General features: G+C 41.5%; 1 protein-coding gene across 3 annotated transcripts in view; it reads left to right on the plus strand.

The window, feature by feature from the left end:
* The window catches only part of LOC133652374 (histone-lysine N-methyltransferase EHMT1-like), an 89,705-nt gene that overhangs the window by 41,149 nt on the left and 27,668 nt on the right, over positions 1–20,888 (plus strand). For all 3 annotated transcript variants that reach the window (XM_062051063.1, XM_062051064.1, XM_062051065.1), the window contains 4 exons: positions 7,153–7,254; positions 7,392–7,496; positions 9,074–9,228; positions 9,315–9,482. In XM_062051063.1, the coding sequence (XP_061907047.1) occupies positions 7,153–7,254; positions 7,392–7,496; positions 9,074–9,228; positions 9,315–9,482 (530 nt within the window). The remainder of the gene's footprint in view (positions 1–7,152; positions 7,255–7,391; positions 7,497–9,073; positions 9,229–9,314; positions 9,483–20,888) is intronic.

The following is a 20,888-nucleotide window of genomic DNA, read 5'->3' on the forward strand; positions in this document are numbered from 1 at the left end:
TTTTTTATTTTTTTTATTTTCACACCTACAGTACATGTGAAGTCGAAGTGTCCATACACTTTCTCTAATGTGACTATTGGTCATACGCCATGTGCCTCCCTTACACTGGGGGTCGCTTATTTCATTTTAGCGTGGTTAAATTAATTCTATTTCCGTTTGAGCTATGACGTCACACGAGCCATCTGCGGATACTACAATTTGTTTTTTAAGTGATGTCCGCTGTAATATTGGCACAGATTACAAATATTACGCCTCTAATGGCTATGTAGATGTTAATAGCAGACAGTATCAAGAAATGATCTTGGATTGTGCTACGAACATGACGCTACTCCCAAGTATATCGGGCGGATGCAGGTCTGAAGCAAAGACAGACCATGCAGCGGAAGAGTTTTTTCGATGACATTTTTGGACAAGAATTATGGAAACAAAACTTTTGAATGTCTCAGAGTTCATTCATAAGGAGTTTTAAATCTGAAGGAAAAGACTGTTTGTGCCACGGTCGATACTGTTCCAGATGAAGTTTGCAATGGTTTGGACTATCTTGCCAGTTGTGCAGAATCCAGAGTTAATGCTAATCAGTTTGGAGTGCACAAATGCAGCATGAAGAGGTTTGTGTACACTTTATTATTTGCCTTTAATATACCTGTTTCATTATCTTTCATCTCATTCCAATTTCGTTCGGGAGTCCGAGTTAAGCCGGCATTTTACATTTTAGCTACCTTCTTAAATACATCTGTTTCTTTTTTTCTACCATTGATGCACTTCAAAATGTTTTGTTCATTTAATTTCAAAAGTAATTAAAAAGTATCATCTTCATTACAATTGTTGCTACATTATTATTGAATGGTAGCTGCTTCCAAGTTGTATACCGGGCGTTGAGACTGGCGCATGCGCGATACGAAGGGTCCTCTCTGTGTGATCTGGTTCCCAATCGCATAATCCAGGTGTGTTATTCCGAATTGTCAAAAACCGAACATGATCGGATTAGGTGTTTCCAAGGGATGTAGGAGGCTTTTTTTTTAGAGAGAAATAGGACTAATTTACTGCATGGATACGTACTGACTGAGGAGCTAAGAAGTGGTCTAACAAGTAGGTGGAGTCAGGTGTGTCTCATCAGTCCACCAGAAGTCACCCTAAAGGGAAAACAAAACCAGTAGAGGAGAACACACAAATCATAATTGAATCAGAATGGAATGTGACACTAAAAGAAATACAGCATGTGCATGTTTGAGAGACAATAACACGTCTTTTTAATTTTTTTTTTAGGATTTTAAAGATGATAAAATACGCTTGCAAAATGGGCTAATAGGAGTCACTGTTGTAGCCTTAAAAGCCCTCTAAAACCCTCCATCAACGTTTTATATAAACACTGCCAATTTATACTGTATATAATGTAGTAACAGACACAATCATAACAATATGTAATATGTACAATATTTAACATATTTTGGTCATTTTATGCACAGTTGGAACTAATTATTTGGCACATTTATTTCCGTTTTCATAGCAGCGCACTTCCACCTTCCTGCAACAAATTTGTTCCTACTTCCTGAATCAAATGCAAGTGTGTTTTCTAAAAATGACAAATTTGCTAGTAGACATCGAAGACGACTATTTTTGGACAAATGAGGATTCACTGCCTTATCTTTTTGAAACTAAATATATGGAGGATGAATTGCTGCTTATAGAAGCGAGCACATAGAAGAGGCTGAAACGTTGGGGCAGACTGAAGCCGAGAGAGTACGACATGGTCACGCTGCAAGTCTGTAACTTTTGAGCCAAGCTATGCCGAATTAATGGAGTGCCCAAATCAACTGGAAACATCCCTGGCCAGCTTGACCAAATGGACAACTGTCCATCGAGTGAGTTACTATACTATTGATCATGATACATGCAGCACAGCACCGTACACTACAGTGCATACATAGTCGAGCTAGCTGTGTACAAACAAAAACATGTAAAGTGGGTAAGGCTGAAACGACGGTTACGTAAATACGTAACATCGGTTACGTAAATACGTCGACGCTGTTTTTGTGCGTCGACGCGTCGCATATTTACGTCACACTACCGTCATGGCGGAGCGCAAAGCAGGGGGAAAAAGCACACCAAAAGTCGTCAAAAGTGTGGGAGTATTTCAATACACGGCCTAATAATGTTGTTGTATGCACACTGTGTCGAGCGGAAATGGCCTATCATAGCAGCACAACGGCTATGAACGAACATTTGAAAAGAAAACCATCAACCATCAACTAGTCAATCGTCCGCGTGAGTATACGTTGTCATCATTACACAAAAACACAAATGTGTCATTTGTATCTGCTACGAGTGTAAAGGTACGTGTTTTGTATTGAACCGTTTCAGTACGGGGCTTTCGGTTCGGTACGGGGGTGTACCGAACGAGTTTCTAAGCTAAAGTCTTAACAAGCTGCTTTGCTCCTTCTGCCTCTGTCTCAGCACCCAGCATTGTCCCACCCACACAAACATCTGATCGGTACACAGAAAGCGTTAACAGCCAATCAGCAGTGCGTATTCAGAGCGTTAACAGCCAATCAGCAGTGCGTATTCAGAGCGCATGTAGTCAGCGCTTCAGCGTCGAGCAGATAGGTGTTTAGCAGGTGAGCATCAGGCAGCGGACTCTCCCCAAATGATAATAAACACCTCCCAGTCAACTACTAGTAACATCACTATGAGCCCGTTGACCTTCTAGAAACTTAAACTGCAGCTCGACCCCTTCTGAGCGCCTATTTTCAGCTGCTGGGAATATTGTAAACAAGAAAAGAACCAGCCTCACCCCAGAGCATGTAGACATGCTAACCTTTCTTCATTACAACTGTTAGTCACTCACTGGAATGAGTAGAATTGGTTATTGTGTACTGTGTTGGACTGGATGTTTATTTTGCACATTTTAAAAGCAATACTTAATGTTTACAGTGCTCCAGAATATTTAGATTGGCACTTTTTTGTATTGGATGTTTATCTTTATTTTTGCACATTTTAGCAAATAAGTAATACTTTCACTTTTGTTGAAATGTTTACACTGTTGTTACAGAATATTTCGTTTTGCACTTTTTTGTATTGGATGTTTATCTTTATTTTTGCACATTTTAAAGCAAAATAAGCAATACTTTTACTTTTGAAATGCTTATACTATTGCAGAATATTAATATTTGCACTGGATGTTTACTTTTATATTTGCACATTAAAAAGCAAATAAGCTACTTTTAATTTTGTTAAATGTTAAAAGTTTTAAATGTTTACATTGTTACAGAATATTTTATCATGTTGTTGTCAATGTTGACTGAGTGGCCATACTTTTTATTTTTGTAAATAAAAGCCATGCCTTTTGAAAAAACTGGCCTACATTTATTTTTTCATCTTCATTTTAAATAAAAAAATAATCTTTAAAAGGAAAAATTATCTATAGATTAATCGAAAAAAATAATCTATAAATTAACCGATTAATCGAAAAAATAATCTATAGATTAATCGATAGAAAAATAATCGTTAGCTGCAGCCTTAAAAGTGGGCTGATACTGTAATATGATTGGTCATGTTTTTCCGTCAGTACAGATTGGTGTGTTATTGCTTTGTGTTGTGCATTACAAACTCAAACGTGTTTCGTGCTGACGTAGAAGCTAGCTTATCTCTTGCTGTAGTTAGCTTTTACGGCTAATACCGTAGCAAGCTGATGTGTTACTTCGCTAGAAAAATTGTTTCTCAGTGTTCGCTCTTACAATAACAATGTTGCTACAGTTTGGTTATTATACAGGTTACCGAACATAAATTAAGTATTGTTGACTGTTTTTGAAGGCGTTTTTAAAGTGATTTAGAGGTACAATTGATTGCTCCCATTAGCTGCATTGCTAGCTGCCAAGAATGAGCCGATTTTTATATGTTAGAAAGTAAAAGAAAATCCAAGTTTATTTATATAGCCCTTGATCACAAATCACTCAATCAAAGTTAACTTTTCTTGGCCCTTAGCCCTTAATCACAAATGTCTCAAAGGGCGCACAAGTCACAACGACTTCCTCGGCTCAGATCCCACATCCGGTCAAGAAAGAACTCAACCCAATGAGAACGATAAACCTTCGAAGGGACCGCAGATGTGGGGACCCCTCCCTTGTGTGACCGGTGCAATGGATGTTGAGTGGATACAGTTAATAACGTAAGAGTCCAGTTAATAGCGAGGCCAGCAGTGGATCCTCTTGTCTGCAGACAAGTCAGCAGCGCAGAGATGCCACCAACTGATACATAGAGCAGTCGTCCATCCCGGGTCCCGACTTGGAACAGCTAGCAAATCTTTCTCGGAAACTGATCTGTGGCCACCTGATAACCTCTCCACGCAGGAGAGGGGGGCAGAGCAAAAAAGAGAGACGGCAGATCAACTGGTCTAAAAGGGGCCTATTTAAAGGCTAGGGTGTATAAATGAGTTTTAAGATGGGACTTAAATGCTTCTACTGAGGGAGCATCGCTGAATGTATGGCATTCCAGAGTACTGGAGCCAGAATAGAATACGCTCTATAGCCCGTACACTTTTTTTAGGCTTTGGGAATCACAAATAAGCCAAAGTTCTTAGAATGCAGATTTCTGGCCGGGACATATGGTACATACAATCGGCAACATAAGATGGAGATAGACAGTTTAGTATTTTATACGAAAGTAGTAAAACCTTAAAGTAAATTTTAAGTGCATAGGAAGCCAGTGCAGATGAGCTAGTAATATGATCACACTTTCTTGTCCTGGTCAAAAGTCTCACAGCGGCATTTTGTACCAACTGTAATCTTTCAATGCTAGACATAGGGAGACCCGAAAACAATACGTTACAGTAATCGTGACGAGACGTAACAAATGCATGAATAATGATCTTAGCGTCGTCGGTGGACAGAATAAATATTAAAGAACAAGAAAATCCTCTAGGTACAGGAATATCCTGAATTGTTATATCATGTTTACACTATTTGTATCTGGTTTACACTATAATGGTTTATTTCATGATGCTGTATTCTGCTATATTACTTCATGTCTCTCTATATTACTAAATAATGACAAGTTTGTCATAGTATAAATACTCAAATTAATACTTCTAAACCTAATTTAAAAAACAAAACATCTGTAAATGTTTTCTGTAAATTTAAATACAGTAGTTTCTTCTCTTTGTCCCATACCAGGCAATGATATGGGATACATATAAATAAAAAGCTAAACATGAATAACCAACATTGATTATTTGGGCATCATGCTTGGAAGCTGTTGATAACATTATTTTTGGAACCAGACTTCTCTGTTGATTAACTTCAGCTTTGTAGTGCATTGGCATTTATCATACATAAATCAGTGGTTGTCCAGCAGGATACATTTTGGTCATCTTTTAAGACTGGGGTTTAGAATGTCAACCCCTACCTCAGGTCAGGTCAAATTAGTATTTTAATTAGACTTTAAACCTCATTCATCATTGTGGAAATGAGGTGGCACTCTGAGTACCTTAAAGGCAAAAAGGTGCAATATACTAAATTAAAGCCTGTTTTTCAGTATCACATAACTAGTATTTAGTTGAAAAATATACATTCCAAGCAGCTCAAAGCACCTAAGGGGCTCATATATGAAGAGTCTCATTGATTTCCTACTAAAAATAGATGTTCAAATCCAGAAAACATTGTACGCCCTTTGATACACTTGTGATTTAGGGCTATATAAATAAACATTGATTGATTGATGATTGATACGCATGAAAAAAATCTGATGTATTAATGTGTGCGCACGCACAAAACCAAAAACCACATTTCCTTTTTATATTGCAATCAACCTGAAATTGATTTCAAACGTCTAAGTAGCTTGGCACACCCAGGCAACACCCCCTCAGAAATACGCAAATCATATTAAAGTAGCTAAGTGCCTGAGTGCCGCGGACTCTGCCCAATCAGGATTTAAAAAGTGTTTTTCCCTTGATTCCAGCAAACTGTCATTGCTGGTTGGTCTCTGAGAACTGAATACGGGCTGAAATAAAAAAGACATGGTTGGGTCACGAAGAAAGTGAAGAGGAAGATAGACGTGCGCAGCGGCCGCGGCCAAAACAGACGAGTGGTCTAGAAGTAATGTAGTGCTGCTGCTCCCTGTTTGAAATGATAGTCGCTGCAATATGATACGTTAAACGTTAGCAGAGGTGGGTGACTGTGATTACCCCTTATATAAATATAATTTGTGTAATTTACAACACAATGTGTTCATACTGCTCCCAGCCGGATTAGAGTTTCTTGGAAAATTAAGTAATATAGATAGGCACAAGTCCACCGGCAATCCCAAGAGGGACAAGCAATAGAAAATGGATCGATGGATTTTAAAAAAAAAATTCTAGCATACCACAAAGGATAGTAAATATATTGACTCTTGTTTGATTACTCAATTTCTTATTACAAGACAGGAGACCTTCTTTTGGTAACAGCCCTAAGTGACACAAAGCCGGGTCATTCCTTCCCAGTCTTCGGTACCATTGTGCCGACAACTATGGCAGCTGATTGACCAAGCTGATGCTGGAGTCACAGAAACACATTGTGACAGCAATAGGTGGCAAAATGATTGTCCAGATAAATTATTTGACGTCCTTATGAATATGAATAATTAAATGCATTGGCAAAAAACAGTGAATTTTGTGTCTTTGCCTCAATCTTTTTACAACACAATGTGTTCATACAGTAGTAGTAATCAAATGTTGGCAAAGCCCGAACGACCACTTCTGTATGCCGCTAAAGTATTCATAACCTGAAAAAATGTACATACTGTATGTGAACCATGAAGTTGGCATGAGGCACCGCGCATTTCCTTGTCAAATTCAGTTTTGATACATCTCCGTGAAAAAGGGAGTACGCCAGGTTTTTGTGCGTAAGCAAGCTTTAACGCATGAGGCCCTTGGGAGTTTAAAACATTTGCTACCATTTCAAATGTTGTAGATCAAACGTCCTATTTGTTCATATGATACAAATATATCATATGAACAAATAGGACATTTGACTGCGCTCTCTCATAGTTCTTGGGCTTTTCTTTTTTCTTTATTTTGTGGATTGAAGAAATAGTCCAGAGTTTATCAAGTCAAATTCTCTGTGTGTTAAACATACTTTGCTAATAAAGCTGATTCTGATTCTGACATTTTCATACCAGGATGTGATGGGTTTTACCTGTCTGCATTTGGCATCTAAACTGGGACATTATGACATTGTGCAGCATCTACTCTCCAGGACATCCAAGTACATCAACTGTCAGGTAGAAACACACCAACTTTTCTTTTCTAATAAACTAGTTTGCTATCTCTGCTTTCACACACACTGCTTGAGAATGACCAGCGAAATAAATGTTTTACCAGCAGTTTTATATGAATAGTATTACTTGTGCTTGAGCAGGATGATGGTGGATGGACCCCCATCAGCTGGGCAATAGAGCACAAGCACATTGAGGTGTTTAATCTGTTGCTGTCCAAAGGGGCTGACGTTAACATTAGAGACAAGGTAATTATTACTCATTTGCAACCTGAACTAAGTCACCCAACATGTTAAACGTGCTGCTCTTTTTTATAGCTTGCAGAGAAGGGTTTTGAAAGAGATTAATTTTTTATTTTTAATAATTATTATAATTTATTATAATTTATTATTATTATTTATTATTATTATTATTTATTATTTATTTATTATTATTTATTATAATTTATTTATTTATTTTTAATAATTAGAAAATTAGATGTGTAAAAAGCTGTTAATTGTCACTGCTGTGTGAATATAGAAAAGTGCAGGTTATATGTAAAAATGTGTTGACCAGATGAGTTACACATTCACACGTGAGTAGCAGGGTACATCCTAGACCAGTCGACAATCCCAGGGCACATGCACACAAACAACCAATAAAAGGGTCATATTATACAAATCCCACTTTTCTTATCTGTTGCCATCTGTTTTTGTGTATTTGAGATCTGCATAAGTCCTGAAAATATGAAATCAAACAATGGAAGCATGTTGTAGATATTTTTAAAACAATGTTGCCGTCCTTCATAGTCAGTCAGTCATAAGAAGCAGAGAGCTTTGCCATGTCAAGTTAAAATACATACTGACTTTATGTAATAAAAAAAAAAATTCCAAAACAAATTATGCCTCCAATTCTTGATTTTTAAAATCATTGAAGGTATGAATAAATACAATCTCACAAATTCTATCCCACGATTAATATATGTATTTATGTAGATATTCTCATTAAAAAAGCCAAACCTTCTTTTCTGATTTTTTTGTGTCCTAAATATTCAGGTCTAAGGCTTATTATCATGTTGCACTGCAGTTATATAGTAAACTGTTTCCTCAAAAATAAAACGTGCCTAATACTTGAGCACACACTGTCTGGGAAGCTAATACATGTACATTATATTACGACTTATATTCTATATACTATATAAGCACAATTTACATCCTGTCTCATCTGCACTTCTTTAACCCAGTTGGTTTTTTTCCTCAACATGTTTTCTGTGGTCATTTTGACAATTTGGAACAAAACGTTTGATGGTATTGTGTTCAAACCCCAATATCTTGGTAGGTTCAAAAAAAGTTTTTAACTGAGTCAGAAATAACTGTTTTTAAGCATTTTGCTGGAAGAAAATAAGAATTATATTCATTATGGACACATTCAGAATGGGTGTTGTTCTTCTTGGGCCTTACCATTTCTTATCCAACAAATACACATCACCAGATTTTTTCACCAGATTCAATAAGCATTACATGTTTATATGCTGCTCAAAGTTAGACAATATTTATAACAATAAGGAAATGGCCAAAAATCCTGACTTGACTAATACATTTGCACACATTTGCATAGAAACCACATTGGTTTCCTGTCCATCAATGAACATCAAAAGTAATTTTTGTGTTCAAAAAGGACTGCTTTTTGTTCGAATGAAGGAGGAAAATGACAAATTCGATTTGTGCACCAAGGAGAAAATATGTATACTATATTTTTTTTGAAGTTTGACAAAACTAATCTATTTATATATTCTTGTCTTGATTATTAAGAATACACTTTGACATCCAAAACATTTTCTTAATAGGAACAGAATGTCTGCCTGCACTGGGCAGCCTTATCAGGGTGTGCTGAAGTTGCCCAGGCTCTTTTGGATACCCAGTGTGACTTAAATGCCTCCAATGTTCATGGGGACCTGCCAATTCATGTGGCTGCCAGAGAAAATCACTTTGAGTGTGTAAAGTGAGTGTACTTACCAGCTTTAATTTGGTTTGACAGAGGAAACGCAATAAACTATCAATGTAGTTATTTACCGGTTTAATTTGCAGGTTGTTTTTGTCTCGTGGAGTTGACCTCCATCAGAAAAATAAGGATGGACAAACAGCTATGGACTGCTGCAAGAATGGTTCAAATGTGTGGGTGGCCCTCAACACAAACACAAAGCTGATAGATACCAGGAGGAACAGGGACTGTTCTGGAGAGCAGGTGCTCAACAGGTGTGTTTCTGTGGGTCTCTGTTTATAAACTGAAATTTGCCGTTAACCTAAGGTTGAATGAACAATGCGGATTTCAGTGATTAAGTGAACAAATCATGTGGATATAATTTTCTCAATGCATTAGCAAGAACTCTGTTGACCCTGCTATCTGTGACAGCCGACAATAGAATACTGACGTAGCTGGGGTCAGGTAATGTTACATTGGCACATAATATCCGTGTCCTCAAATTGGTTCCACAAAACTTTGTATACATACAGATAATACAGGTCATTATGTGCTGAAAGCTGCAAGAGGGCGGTATATTATATTAGAAAGTCAGTGCTCCCTAGGCATCCGCAAAAGGGTTGCAAACATCCCCTTTAAGGGATGCTAAAATATATAGTGTGGTCTTACTACTATTACTGTACTATAATAAATACCTAAGAGATTTTTGGCCAACAACATAATCTCAGTGCAATTGTATTAAAAAGGAGCTGCACTTTTGGGGAATTTTCCCTATCATTCACAATCATTATGAAAGACAAGATAACGGATGCTTTTTTTTTTAATGCATGCTAACTCGTGAATAAAAGTTGGCTTACATTGAAGCCAATGGGAGGTCCTCTATTCCGCTCATAAAACCCAATAAATAACCATTCAAAAACTGCCATTTACATTTTGTGACTTGAATATTAACCAAGTATTAGTGATATTGTTATTATAAGGGCTATTGCAGACTTAGACTTAGACATTAGACTTAGACAAACTTTATTGATCCACAAGGGAAATTGTTCCACACAGTAGCTCAGTTACAAAGCATGGAAAGTGTAAGGATGGAAAGGATAATGCAGGTATAGACTAAAAATGTACCGTAGTAGCAATATAAAATATAATATATTATATATCATTTACATATTATATATACAATATATAATATATACTGATATATTATATTATATACAATATATAATAAATCCCAATTACCATGTACAATATTACAGTTTATGTAACAACTGCAGCAAAAAAAAGGGCAGCATAAAATAAAGAGTAGATCCAGCAGAAAATAGATATTATAAACAAAGAGAGGTAGCTAACATATAGACAAACATACAGCAGGGCCGTGATCACTAGCTTATAGGGGTGTAACGGTATCAAATCCCACGGTACGATGTTATCATGGTTTTAAGGCCATGGTATGATAATATTGCGGTATGTGTCCAAAAAAACCAAAGTCTTAAAAATGTTAGTGTTAAATAAAACAGCAAGAATGTTTAGGGTAAACACACCTACTGTTATTGAACACAAACATAATGCTTAAATGTTCTAACGATTCGAACAATGAACATTTGTTATATATACTTTCAGTTAAGTGTCTTTAAACTGATGATATAAACATCCAGTGTAGCAAATGTAAAACATTAATGTTCAACTTTTAACTTCAGGCAGTGTGCTCTGTATATCTGTTTCTGTGTATCACTTTGGAAAATGCTGATTCTCAGAAAAGTTAGCTGACAATTTGACGTTTAAGAATGTAATTTATGTTTGGCCTCCCTGTCATCAAATATATTTACCGGGTGATGGTTTATCACATAGCTTGTCATATTACTTGTGTTCCTCGCAGTGCAGCGTCACCAAACTTTTTTTGTCCGCACTGCCACCTGGCGCAGTTCCTACTTAAAACATGGATGACAAATCCAATTCAACCACGAGTTGATTTAATGTTATTGAAAAAATGTGTGGTAATCACTAATAAGCCGGAGTTCTTAGAACACAGATTTTTGTCAGGGACATATGGTACAATACAATCAGCAAGATAGGATGGAGCTAGACCAGGGGTGGGCAATTAATTTTTACCGGGGGCCGCATGAGCAACTCGAGCACTGCTGGAGGGCCACACCGACAATATTTCAATTAAATTTTGCTCAAATTATTTTTGATATACCGTAAGATAGATAATAATAATATTTTCATTTAACCTAACTTATCTTTATACAAAAGCAGATGGCTTTTGATGGTTTTATTTTTAACACTTTCTTACACAACACTTCCTGATGTATATTACAATACAAAAATTTCAATTTCTGTCACTTCATCCTGCATCCTCTTTGTTGTGAACGTAGCACGCCTGTAAGGTGATTGGCGAAGAAGGAAGAAGCGTTGCTGTTGCGGAAATGAGGAGTGAGGATTGGTTTTCTTTTTGGAAAGAACGAGATAAGTTGAGCTGTGTTAGTATAGGTTACTCAATAAAAGTTTAAAAAGAGCGTCAGGCTTGGTGTGCACTTCTTCTGGACGCTACAATTGATGTCACAAGTGGGATGAAATGCCTCCCAGTTCGCCTTGCCATCAAACCTGGGAGTCTTCATTGAGGGCGGAATTCCCCCCGTGGCAAGCAGCGTGGCTGCACCTGTAAACGCTCTCTCTCTCTCTCTGTCTCTCTCTCTCTCTGTCTCTCTCTCTCTTTGCGGCGAGCTCCTCACGTGGCACGTACCTCCCGATGACGTAGCACACAAACAGTGCAGTATGCGCAAAGTTTTACTTCTGACACCAATTGTAGCGTCCAGAAGAAGTGCACACGAAGTCTGACGCTCTTTTTAAACTTTTATTGAGCAAGCTATACTAACACAGCTCAACATATCTCGTTCCTTCCACACGCACTTCTCCTCACTTCTCATTTACGCAACTCAAGAAGACAACATCTACTTCAGCAGGTCGTTACACTATATTCTTTAAAGACAGCAACGTGTGTACCACAAATAAGCACACTGCTTTACCTTTACTTGGCAGTCCATGTCTTTTTTAAAACACGCCATTCGTCATCAACTTTTCTCTTTTTAGCGTCTCGGGGATAACCGGGCATCACTTGTCGCTGTGCGCCTTCCCTCACAGGACATACGCACATATAACACTTTTCAAAATAAAAGCCGCACAGTTGTATTGCACGCACGACAAAGATGTTTTTTTTTAATTTATTTTGTATTTGTGATTGCCGCTGCGCGCACGTAATACAAATAACGCTTTTCAAAACAAAAGCAGCACCGTTGTATTGCACACTCGAAATAGATACTTTTTAAAATTTATTTTGTAATTTATAATTGGCCTCACGCGGGCCGGACAGGGACGTACAAAGGGCCGGATGCGGCCCGCGGGCCGCAGAATGCCCAGGTCTGAGCTAGACCGTTAAGTATTTTATACGTAAGTAGTAAAACCTTAAAGTCAATGCAGACAGGAAGCCAGTGCAGGTGAGCCAGTATAGGCGTAATATGATCAAACTTTCTTGTTCTTGTCAAAAGATTAGCAGCAGCATTTTGTATCAACTGTAATTTTTTAATGCTAGACAGGGAGACCCGAAAATAATACGTTACATTGATCAAGACGAGACGTAACGAACACATGAATAATGATCTCATTAAAAAAAATTGGACACATTTTAGCAATATTACAGAGATGAAAGCAGGCTGTTTTATTAACACTCTTGATGTGTGACTCAAATGAGAGAGTTGGGTCGAAGATAATACCCAGATTCTTTACATTGTCGCTTTGTACAATTGTTTTGTTGTCAAATGTTAAGGTTGTATTAACAAATTAGTGCCGTTGTCTAGCAGGACCGATAATCAACATTTACGTTTTCTTACCATTAAGATGCAAAAAAAAAAGTTTGACATCCATTCTATTTTTTTCATTAAGACACGCCTCCAGATGACTACAATCTGGCGTATTGGTCACCTTTAAGGGCATGTAAAGTTGGGTGTCATCAGCATAGCAGTGAAAGCTAACACCGTATTTGCGTATAATGTCCCCTAGAGGCAGCATATACTGTAGATGTTGAAGATTACAGGGCCAAGAACCAAACCCTGTGGAACTCTGCACGTTATCTTAACATACTCTGAGGTTAGGTTGTTATGGGAGACGCACTGCATCTTGTCAGTAAGATAGGAGTTAAACCAAGAAAAGGCTATGTCTGTACGTATCAATACGTGTTTTGATACGTGCTAATAGAATTTTATGATCGACAGTATCGAAAGCAGCGCTGAGATCAAGTAGCAGTTACATGGACGAAGCATCAGCCTCCATAGTTAGCAAAAGATCATTAGTCACTTTTGTGAGGGCAGTGCAAGTGGAGTGATTTGCCCTGACACCAGACTGTAAAGGGTTCTCAAAGATTGTTAGACACTAAGTGTTCATTTAGCTGGTGTGCAACAATTTTTTTCAATATTTTTTGAGATAAGGGGAAGGTGGGACACCGGCCGGTAGTTTACCATGAGGTCAGAATCGAGTTAAGTTTCATGAGCAGAAGATGAATAACAGCTGTTTTGAATGCCAGGGGAACAATAGCTGAGGAAATTGATAAGTTAATAATATTTAGCACTGATGGTCCTAATATTACAAACAGCTCCCTGATGAGTTTCTCAGGAAGTGGGTCGAGTAAACATTTTGTTCGTTTTGTCCCATTTACGAGTCGCAGTAGTTCCTTTATTGGTATTCAAAAAGAGAGATTATTTTGGAGCTCAGTATCTGTCGTACATACATTCGTATCTGCGTTAATAGAACCCAATTGGAGCTGGGACGCGCTATCTTTCATCTCCTTTCTAATGAGTTACATTTTCTTAGTAAAAAATGGCATAATGTCATCAGCCGAGTGTGTGGAGCTACTGGGAGACGTCCCTTGTTGGGTTGCGACGCTAATGTATTAAACAAATATTTAGGATCGTTTTTATTGGGGCAAATGAGATTTAAGTAGTAATTAAGTTTGGCTGTGGTAAGAGCATATTTATAAGTTATTAAACTATCACACCATGCTTGATGGAAAACCTCAAGTTTAGGCGCACGCCATTGGCGTTCCAGCTTTCTACATGAAAGTTTAAGATCTCTGGTTTCTTCTGTGAACCAGGAGGTACGCCTTCTTGGGGCCTTTTCAAGCTTTAGCGTTGCTATACTATCAATGGCGTTGTAGGGCATCATTAAAGTTGTTAGTGAGATAGAGCCCACATAATTTGGGAATGGTGCCAATACCGAGGGCAATAGGCCAGCAAGAGTCGTAGTTGTGGCAGCAATAATGGGGTGGCTGCTAATGCATTGGTTATTAGTCATTTGTTGACAATGAGTCAGAACTTTTAATTTTATAAGGTAGTGATCGGACATTACTTTAGTGTACGGGAGTACCATAACTTTGGAGGTGGTGACACCTCGGACAAGGACTAGATCTATTGTATACCATTGCGATGCGTGGGTTCGTTTATTATTTGTGAAAGACCACCGCTTTCAATTATAGTCTGGAGCGCCACGCATGGAGGTTCTGACAGGGTATTCATATAGATATTAAAATCCCCCATAATATTATATTGTGTTACTAGATCAGCGAAGAACTGAACATTTGCTGATAAAGTCCAAATAGGGCCCAAGAGGGCGATAGATAACAGCCAGATGGAGCGGTAGTGGTGTGCTCATAGTAAGCACCTAAAAAAATATTTATTTTCATTACTTAGGTTAGGGCTAAGAGAGGAAGTCGGCCACTGCCATCTGCGTCCCCGGCCTGTGGACCACCTGGAAGTTGTAGGGCTGCAACGCGAGGTACCACCGGGTGATCCTCGCGTTGGCATCCTTCATGCGGTGGAGCCATTGGAGCGGTTTGTGGTCCGAGCAGAGGCTGAAGGCGCGCCCCAACAGGTCAATCAATCAATGTTTATTTATATAGCCCTAAATCACAAGTGTCTCAAAGGGCTGTACAAGCCACAACGACATCCTCGGTACAGAGCCCACATACGGGCAAGGAAAAACTCACCCCAGTGGGACGTCGGTGAATGACTATGAGAAACCTTGGAGAGGACCGCATATGTGGGTAACCCCCCCCTCTAGGGGGGGGGGGGGGGGGGGTTACCAAAGGTAGTACCAAAGAGCCCCGACCGCCCACCGGATGGCGAGGCACTCCCTCTCTACCATGCTGTACCTCGCCTCCCGGTCCGAGAGTTTTCTGCTGATGTACAGGACGGGGCGGTCGACGCCCCCCACTCGCTGGGACAGCACCGCCCCCAGGCCCCTGCCCGACGCGTCCTCCTGCAGACAGAAGGGGATGGCAAAGTTAGGCATGCACAGTACCGACTCCTCGCAGAGGGCTTTCTTCACTTCTCAAACACTCGCTGGCACTGCTCCGTCCACTGGACCAGATCTGGAGCACCCTTTCGGGTGAGGTCAGTCAATGGACTGGTCAGGTCCGCAAACCGGGGAATGAACCGGCGGTAGTAGCCCGGCAGCCCCAAAAACTGCCTCACCTCTTTTTTTGACTTGGGGGGTGGACAGGCTGCGATAGCCGCCGTCTTGTCCATCTGCGGCCGCACCAGCCCCCCCCCCCAAGTGGTACCCCAGATACTGTACTTCCCTCCGGCCAACTGCGCACTTCGCCGGGTTGGCGGTGAGCCCCGCCCGCCTCAAGGACTCGAGCGCACATGTTCCTCCCAGCTGCCACTTTGGATGATGACATCATCCAAATAGGCCGCCGCGTATGCCGTGTGCGGGCGGAGCACCTGGTCCATGAGATGCTGGAATGTGGCGGGCGCACCGAACAAGCCAAACGGAAGTGTCACGAATTGGTATAAGCCTTCCGGAGTGGAGAAGGCCGTTTTTTCCCGGGCCTCTGGTGATAAGGGAATCTGCCAGTAGCCCTTGGTTAAATCCAGTGTCTTATCGTAGCCCATGTGGCCAGCAATGGGATTAAAATGCGCCGCCTGGAAAATAATTTCCCGGCGGTGTTTTGGCACCAACAACTGGGTGGATTCCTCTCCCGTTTGAGTGTCACGGCTCACTCTGTATAACCTGTCTCTAATAATTGAAAAGTGGGGGTATACCCGCGCCAGCTGACCGTCGATGTAATCCACCTGGTCCCAGGCCGAGCGCAAAGTTTCATCACGGGACTGCTCAAGGGGAAAATCCCCCGTCGGGGGCCGGGGGGGCTTCCCGCGAAGCCCCCGCCGGCTCCCGCTCGGCAGCGCCGGATGAACCCGCGTCGCCACTGAGAACGGCGCGACCCTGTCCTACTGTCCGTGAACGCACCCCCACACATTGTGGCACAAGCTGGTGAAACCCCGGCCAATTTGTCCCTAAAATTATGGGGTGCGTCAGGTGCACGCTTACTGCAACCTTAACCCTATGCTTTTGTCCCTTATACCAAATTTGTACTGGCACAATAGGGTACGCATGCACATCCCCATGTATACACCTAATCCGCCCCTGTGTCGCATGCCTCAACGCCCCGGGTCGAACCAGGTTCTGGTGGATCATGGACTGTTTTCAGCCCGAATCCACCATGGCCTGGTATGTACTCCCTTGTACCCTTACCGGGACACAATACGTCTCCCCTGGATCGGGGAAGGGCGCTGGAGGGCCGGCAACCCGCGTCACCTGTCCCACCTCCATCATGGAGCAATCTCGTCTCACATGACCGGGCCGCCCGCACCTCCAGCACGCCTACCCTGGTGTTCGAGGTGCCGTCTGCGGGGGAAGCCCCCTCTCAGCAGCACCGGTATCCTGTAAATAAGGAGCAGAGGAGAGATTATATCCCCGGGCCCCCCCCTTTGATGAGACTGGTGGGTGTGGTGTCTTGGGCCGTGGGAGCATGTGCGAGGCGGTATCCTGCTCGCGGGTCGAGGCCTCCTCTGCCGGGCGGGGCTGTGGCTCTGGGGTCGCTGTCTCCTCGGCGTGGACGAGCCGTCTGCGCGGGGCCGGTGTGGGTCGTTCCGCGGTCTTCGGGGTCGCCTCCTCCCTATGGACCGCCAGGTGGTCCTCTGCCCAGGTCACCGCCGACGTCAGGTCCCGCGGCCGGTGGTACCGGACCCACGCCGAGGTTCGTGCCGGTATGGACTCGAGAAACTGCTCCAGCAGAATCATCTTGAACATGGGGGCGTCCTGTTCTCGGGGTTTCAGCCACCGTGCCGCCGCATCTCGGATCTGGTGGCTGAAGGTGAACGGGCGGTCCTCGGGCCCCAGCCGCATGGCTCGAAATCGGCGTCGGTGGTCCTCTGCAGAGCTGCCGACCCGGTCCAGTATGGCTCGCCGGAGATCCGCAAACAGGACTCTGGCGGCCGCCGGCAGGCTCAGCGCCGCCCGCTGCACCTCCCCCGCCAAGAGCGGCAGCAGCCTCACCCCCCACTCTTCTTTAGCCAGTCGCATGCCACCGCCGTGGCCTCAAAAATGTCCATGTATGCCTGGGGGTCTTCTGCTTCCGACATGCGCTGCATGGAGGTGTGCGCTTTCCCTCCCACTCTACTCATCAGCGCCTGCAGGATGTTGGTTTGTTGCCGGGAGGCCTCCAGCTGCTGCCGACTCGCCGCCGACACCTCCGCCAGCACTCGCCCAAGTGCCTCCATGGGAGTTGGAGCTGACATTTTTCTTTCTTCTTTTTCCTCTTTGGTCCAAACCTGGTTGGGCGCCAATTGTGAACGACTCTTCCTTGTCGTTGGGTTCTTTCTTGGACCAATATCACCACGTGACACCCTTCGGCTGAGGATTTACAAGTATCCAGTTTCTGATGTTTTCTATCAGTCTGGGTGTCATGCGTTCCAGCTGAGATATCACTCACCTGTCATCCGCTTCACAGCCGGCTCCTGCACATGCGTGGACCACGCCCCCTCCACACCCATATTATAGGTTGTGGGCTGTTTGAGGCATTTTTGTTCATGGTATCCGTGGTACTGATATCAATAACGTTACGCCTATTTCGCACGGTGCGCCATTAAATAATTTAGATTACATATACAAATTGATATGGTGGGGATCTTGAGTTTATTGCTTGATGCTGCGATAGATTTAACGCTTCATAATTTGCCACCTCAGTAGAATGCATGTCTACCTCTGGCGCAGTCACTACAGAAAAAACTTTTTGAGCCATGTATTATTCTACGAGAAATGTTATGTGTGGAGGAATTTTCCAGCCAGGCGCTGATTAGTTGTAGCTTAACTGACTCACCCAGCCTGACAGGCACTTTAATTGCCTGTATCTGAGTTTACTCTAGTGTGACTCAACCAGTTATTTATGTTTCTAGATAGAGTTATGGCGCCTTCCTGGTTAGGGTCAAGGCCGTCCCTCCTCAGCAAGCCCGGTTTGCTACAGAAAGAGGGCCAATTATCAATAAACATTAGTCCCTGTTTTCTATAAAAACTAGCCAGCCACTTGTTAAGCGAGACTAATCTGCTGCACTTCTCATCATTGCCTCTCAATTATGAGTCATTCTTCATCGAAACGGGATTATAACAAGATTGTATCAGTCGTCATCTTAATGACAGCAGACATTGTACAGTAATTGATGTTTTATTGTTTGTTGACTCTCATTAAGTCTGCAATGAGTAATAATCAGTGGTGTTGTTGAAGAAAAAAGCGACAACATTCTTGAAATTAATGCGCCGCAAATGCTTAAAATGAGCAAAATACGTAATTATTACATCTTATTAAAATGTGCCTGTTACTACAATACATATATACTTACAGCATGTATATACAACCTTAATGGGGGTGTTTGGATGTTTTTTAAGGGCTTTATAGGCAGAATACAGCGACTCTGATAGGCTCCATTGACACTTGATTGCATGTATTTACTATTTAGAATGCATAAAAAAAAAAATGTGTTCTTGTTTTGCATAAGGATTGTGAATGATAGGCATAATTCCAAACAAAGCTTTTCTCTAGTGACTCAAAGCGCTTTACGTAGTGAAACTCATTATCTAAGTTACAAACCCCGTTTCCATATGAGATGGGAAATTGTGTTAGATGTAAATATAAACATAATACAATTATTTGCAAATCCTTTTCAACCCATATTCAATTGAATGCACTACAAAGACAAGATATATGATGTTCAAACTCATAAACTTTATTTTTTTTTGCAAATAATAATTAACTTAGAATTTCATGGCTGCAACACGTGACAAAGTAGTTGGGAAAGGGCATGTTCACCACTGTGTTGCATGGTCTTTCCTTTTAACAACACTCAGTAAACGTTTGGGAACTGAGGAGACACATTTTTTAAGCTTCTCAGGTGGAATTATTTCCCATTCTTGCTTGATGTACAGCTTAAGTTGTTCAACAGTCCGGGGGTCTCCGTTGTGGTATTTTAGGCTTCATAATGCGCCACACATTTTCAATGGGAGACAGGTCTGGACTACAGGCAGGCCAGTCTAGTACCCGCACTCTTTTACTATGAAGCCACGTTGATGTAACACGTGGCTTGGCATTGTCTTGCTGAAATAAGCAGGGGCGTCCATAGTAACGTTGCTTGGATGGCAACATATGTTGCTCCAAAAGCTCCTTTCAGCATTAATGGCGCCTTCATAGATGTGTAAGTTACCCATGTCTTGGGCACTAATACACCCCCATACCATCACAGATGCTGGCTTTTCAACTTTGCACCTATAACAATCCGGATGGTTCTTTTCCTCTTTGGTCCGGAGGACACGACGTCCACAGTTTCCAAAAACAATTTGAAATGTGGACTCGTCAGACCACAGAACACTTTTCCACTTTGTATCAGTCCATCTTAGATGAGCTCAGGCCCAGCAAAGCCGACGGCGTTTCTGGGTGTTGTTGATTAACGGTTTTCGCCTTGCATAGGAGAGTTTTAACTTGCACTTACAGATGTAGCGACCAACTGTAGTTACTGACAGCTGGTTTCTGAAGTGTTCCTGAGCCCATGTGGTGATATCCTTTACACACCGATGTCGCTTGTTGATGCAGTACAGCCTGAGAGATCGAACGTCGCGGGCTTAGCTGCTTACGTGCAGTGATTTCTCCAGATTTTCTGTACCCTTTGATGATATTACAGACCGTAGATGGTGAAATCCTTAAATTCCTTGCAATAGCTGGTTGAGAAAGGTTTTTCTTAAATTGTTCAACAATTTGCTCACGCATTTGTTGACAAAGTGGTGACCCTCGCCCCATCCTTGTTTGTGAATGACTGAGCATTTCATGGAATCTACTTTTATACCCAATCATGGCACCCACCTGTTCCCAATTTGCCTGTTCACCTGTGGGATGTTCCAAATAAGTGTTTGATGAGCATTCCTCAACTTTATCAGTATTTATTGCCACCTTTCCCAACTTCTTTGTCACATGTTGCTGGCATCAAATTCTAAAGTTAATGATTATTTGCAAAAAAAAAAAAGTTTATCAGTTTGAACATCAAATATGTTGTCTTTGTAGCATATTCAACTGAATATGGGTTGAAAATGATTTGCAAATCATTGTTTTCCGTTTATATTTACATCCAACACAATTTCCCGACTCATATGGAAACGGGGTTTGTACATTTAAACCAGTGTGGGTGACAGTGGGAGCAGGTGGGTGAAGTGTCTTGCCCAAGGACTAGGATGGCTGAAGCGGGGATCGAACCTAGAAGCCTCAACCAACCGAGCTACGCCGATTTCGTTTTATTAATTGGCAATAA

This window comes from Entelurus aequoreus, linkage group LG06, assembly GCF_033978785.1.
Source record: "Entelurus aequoreus isolate RoL-2023_Sb linkage group LG06, RoL_Eaeq_v1.1, whole genome shotgun sequence".
Taxonomy (NCBI): domain Eukaryota; kingdom Metazoa; phylum Chordata; class Actinopteri; order Syngnathiformes; family Syngnathidae; genus Entelurus; species Entelurus aequoreus.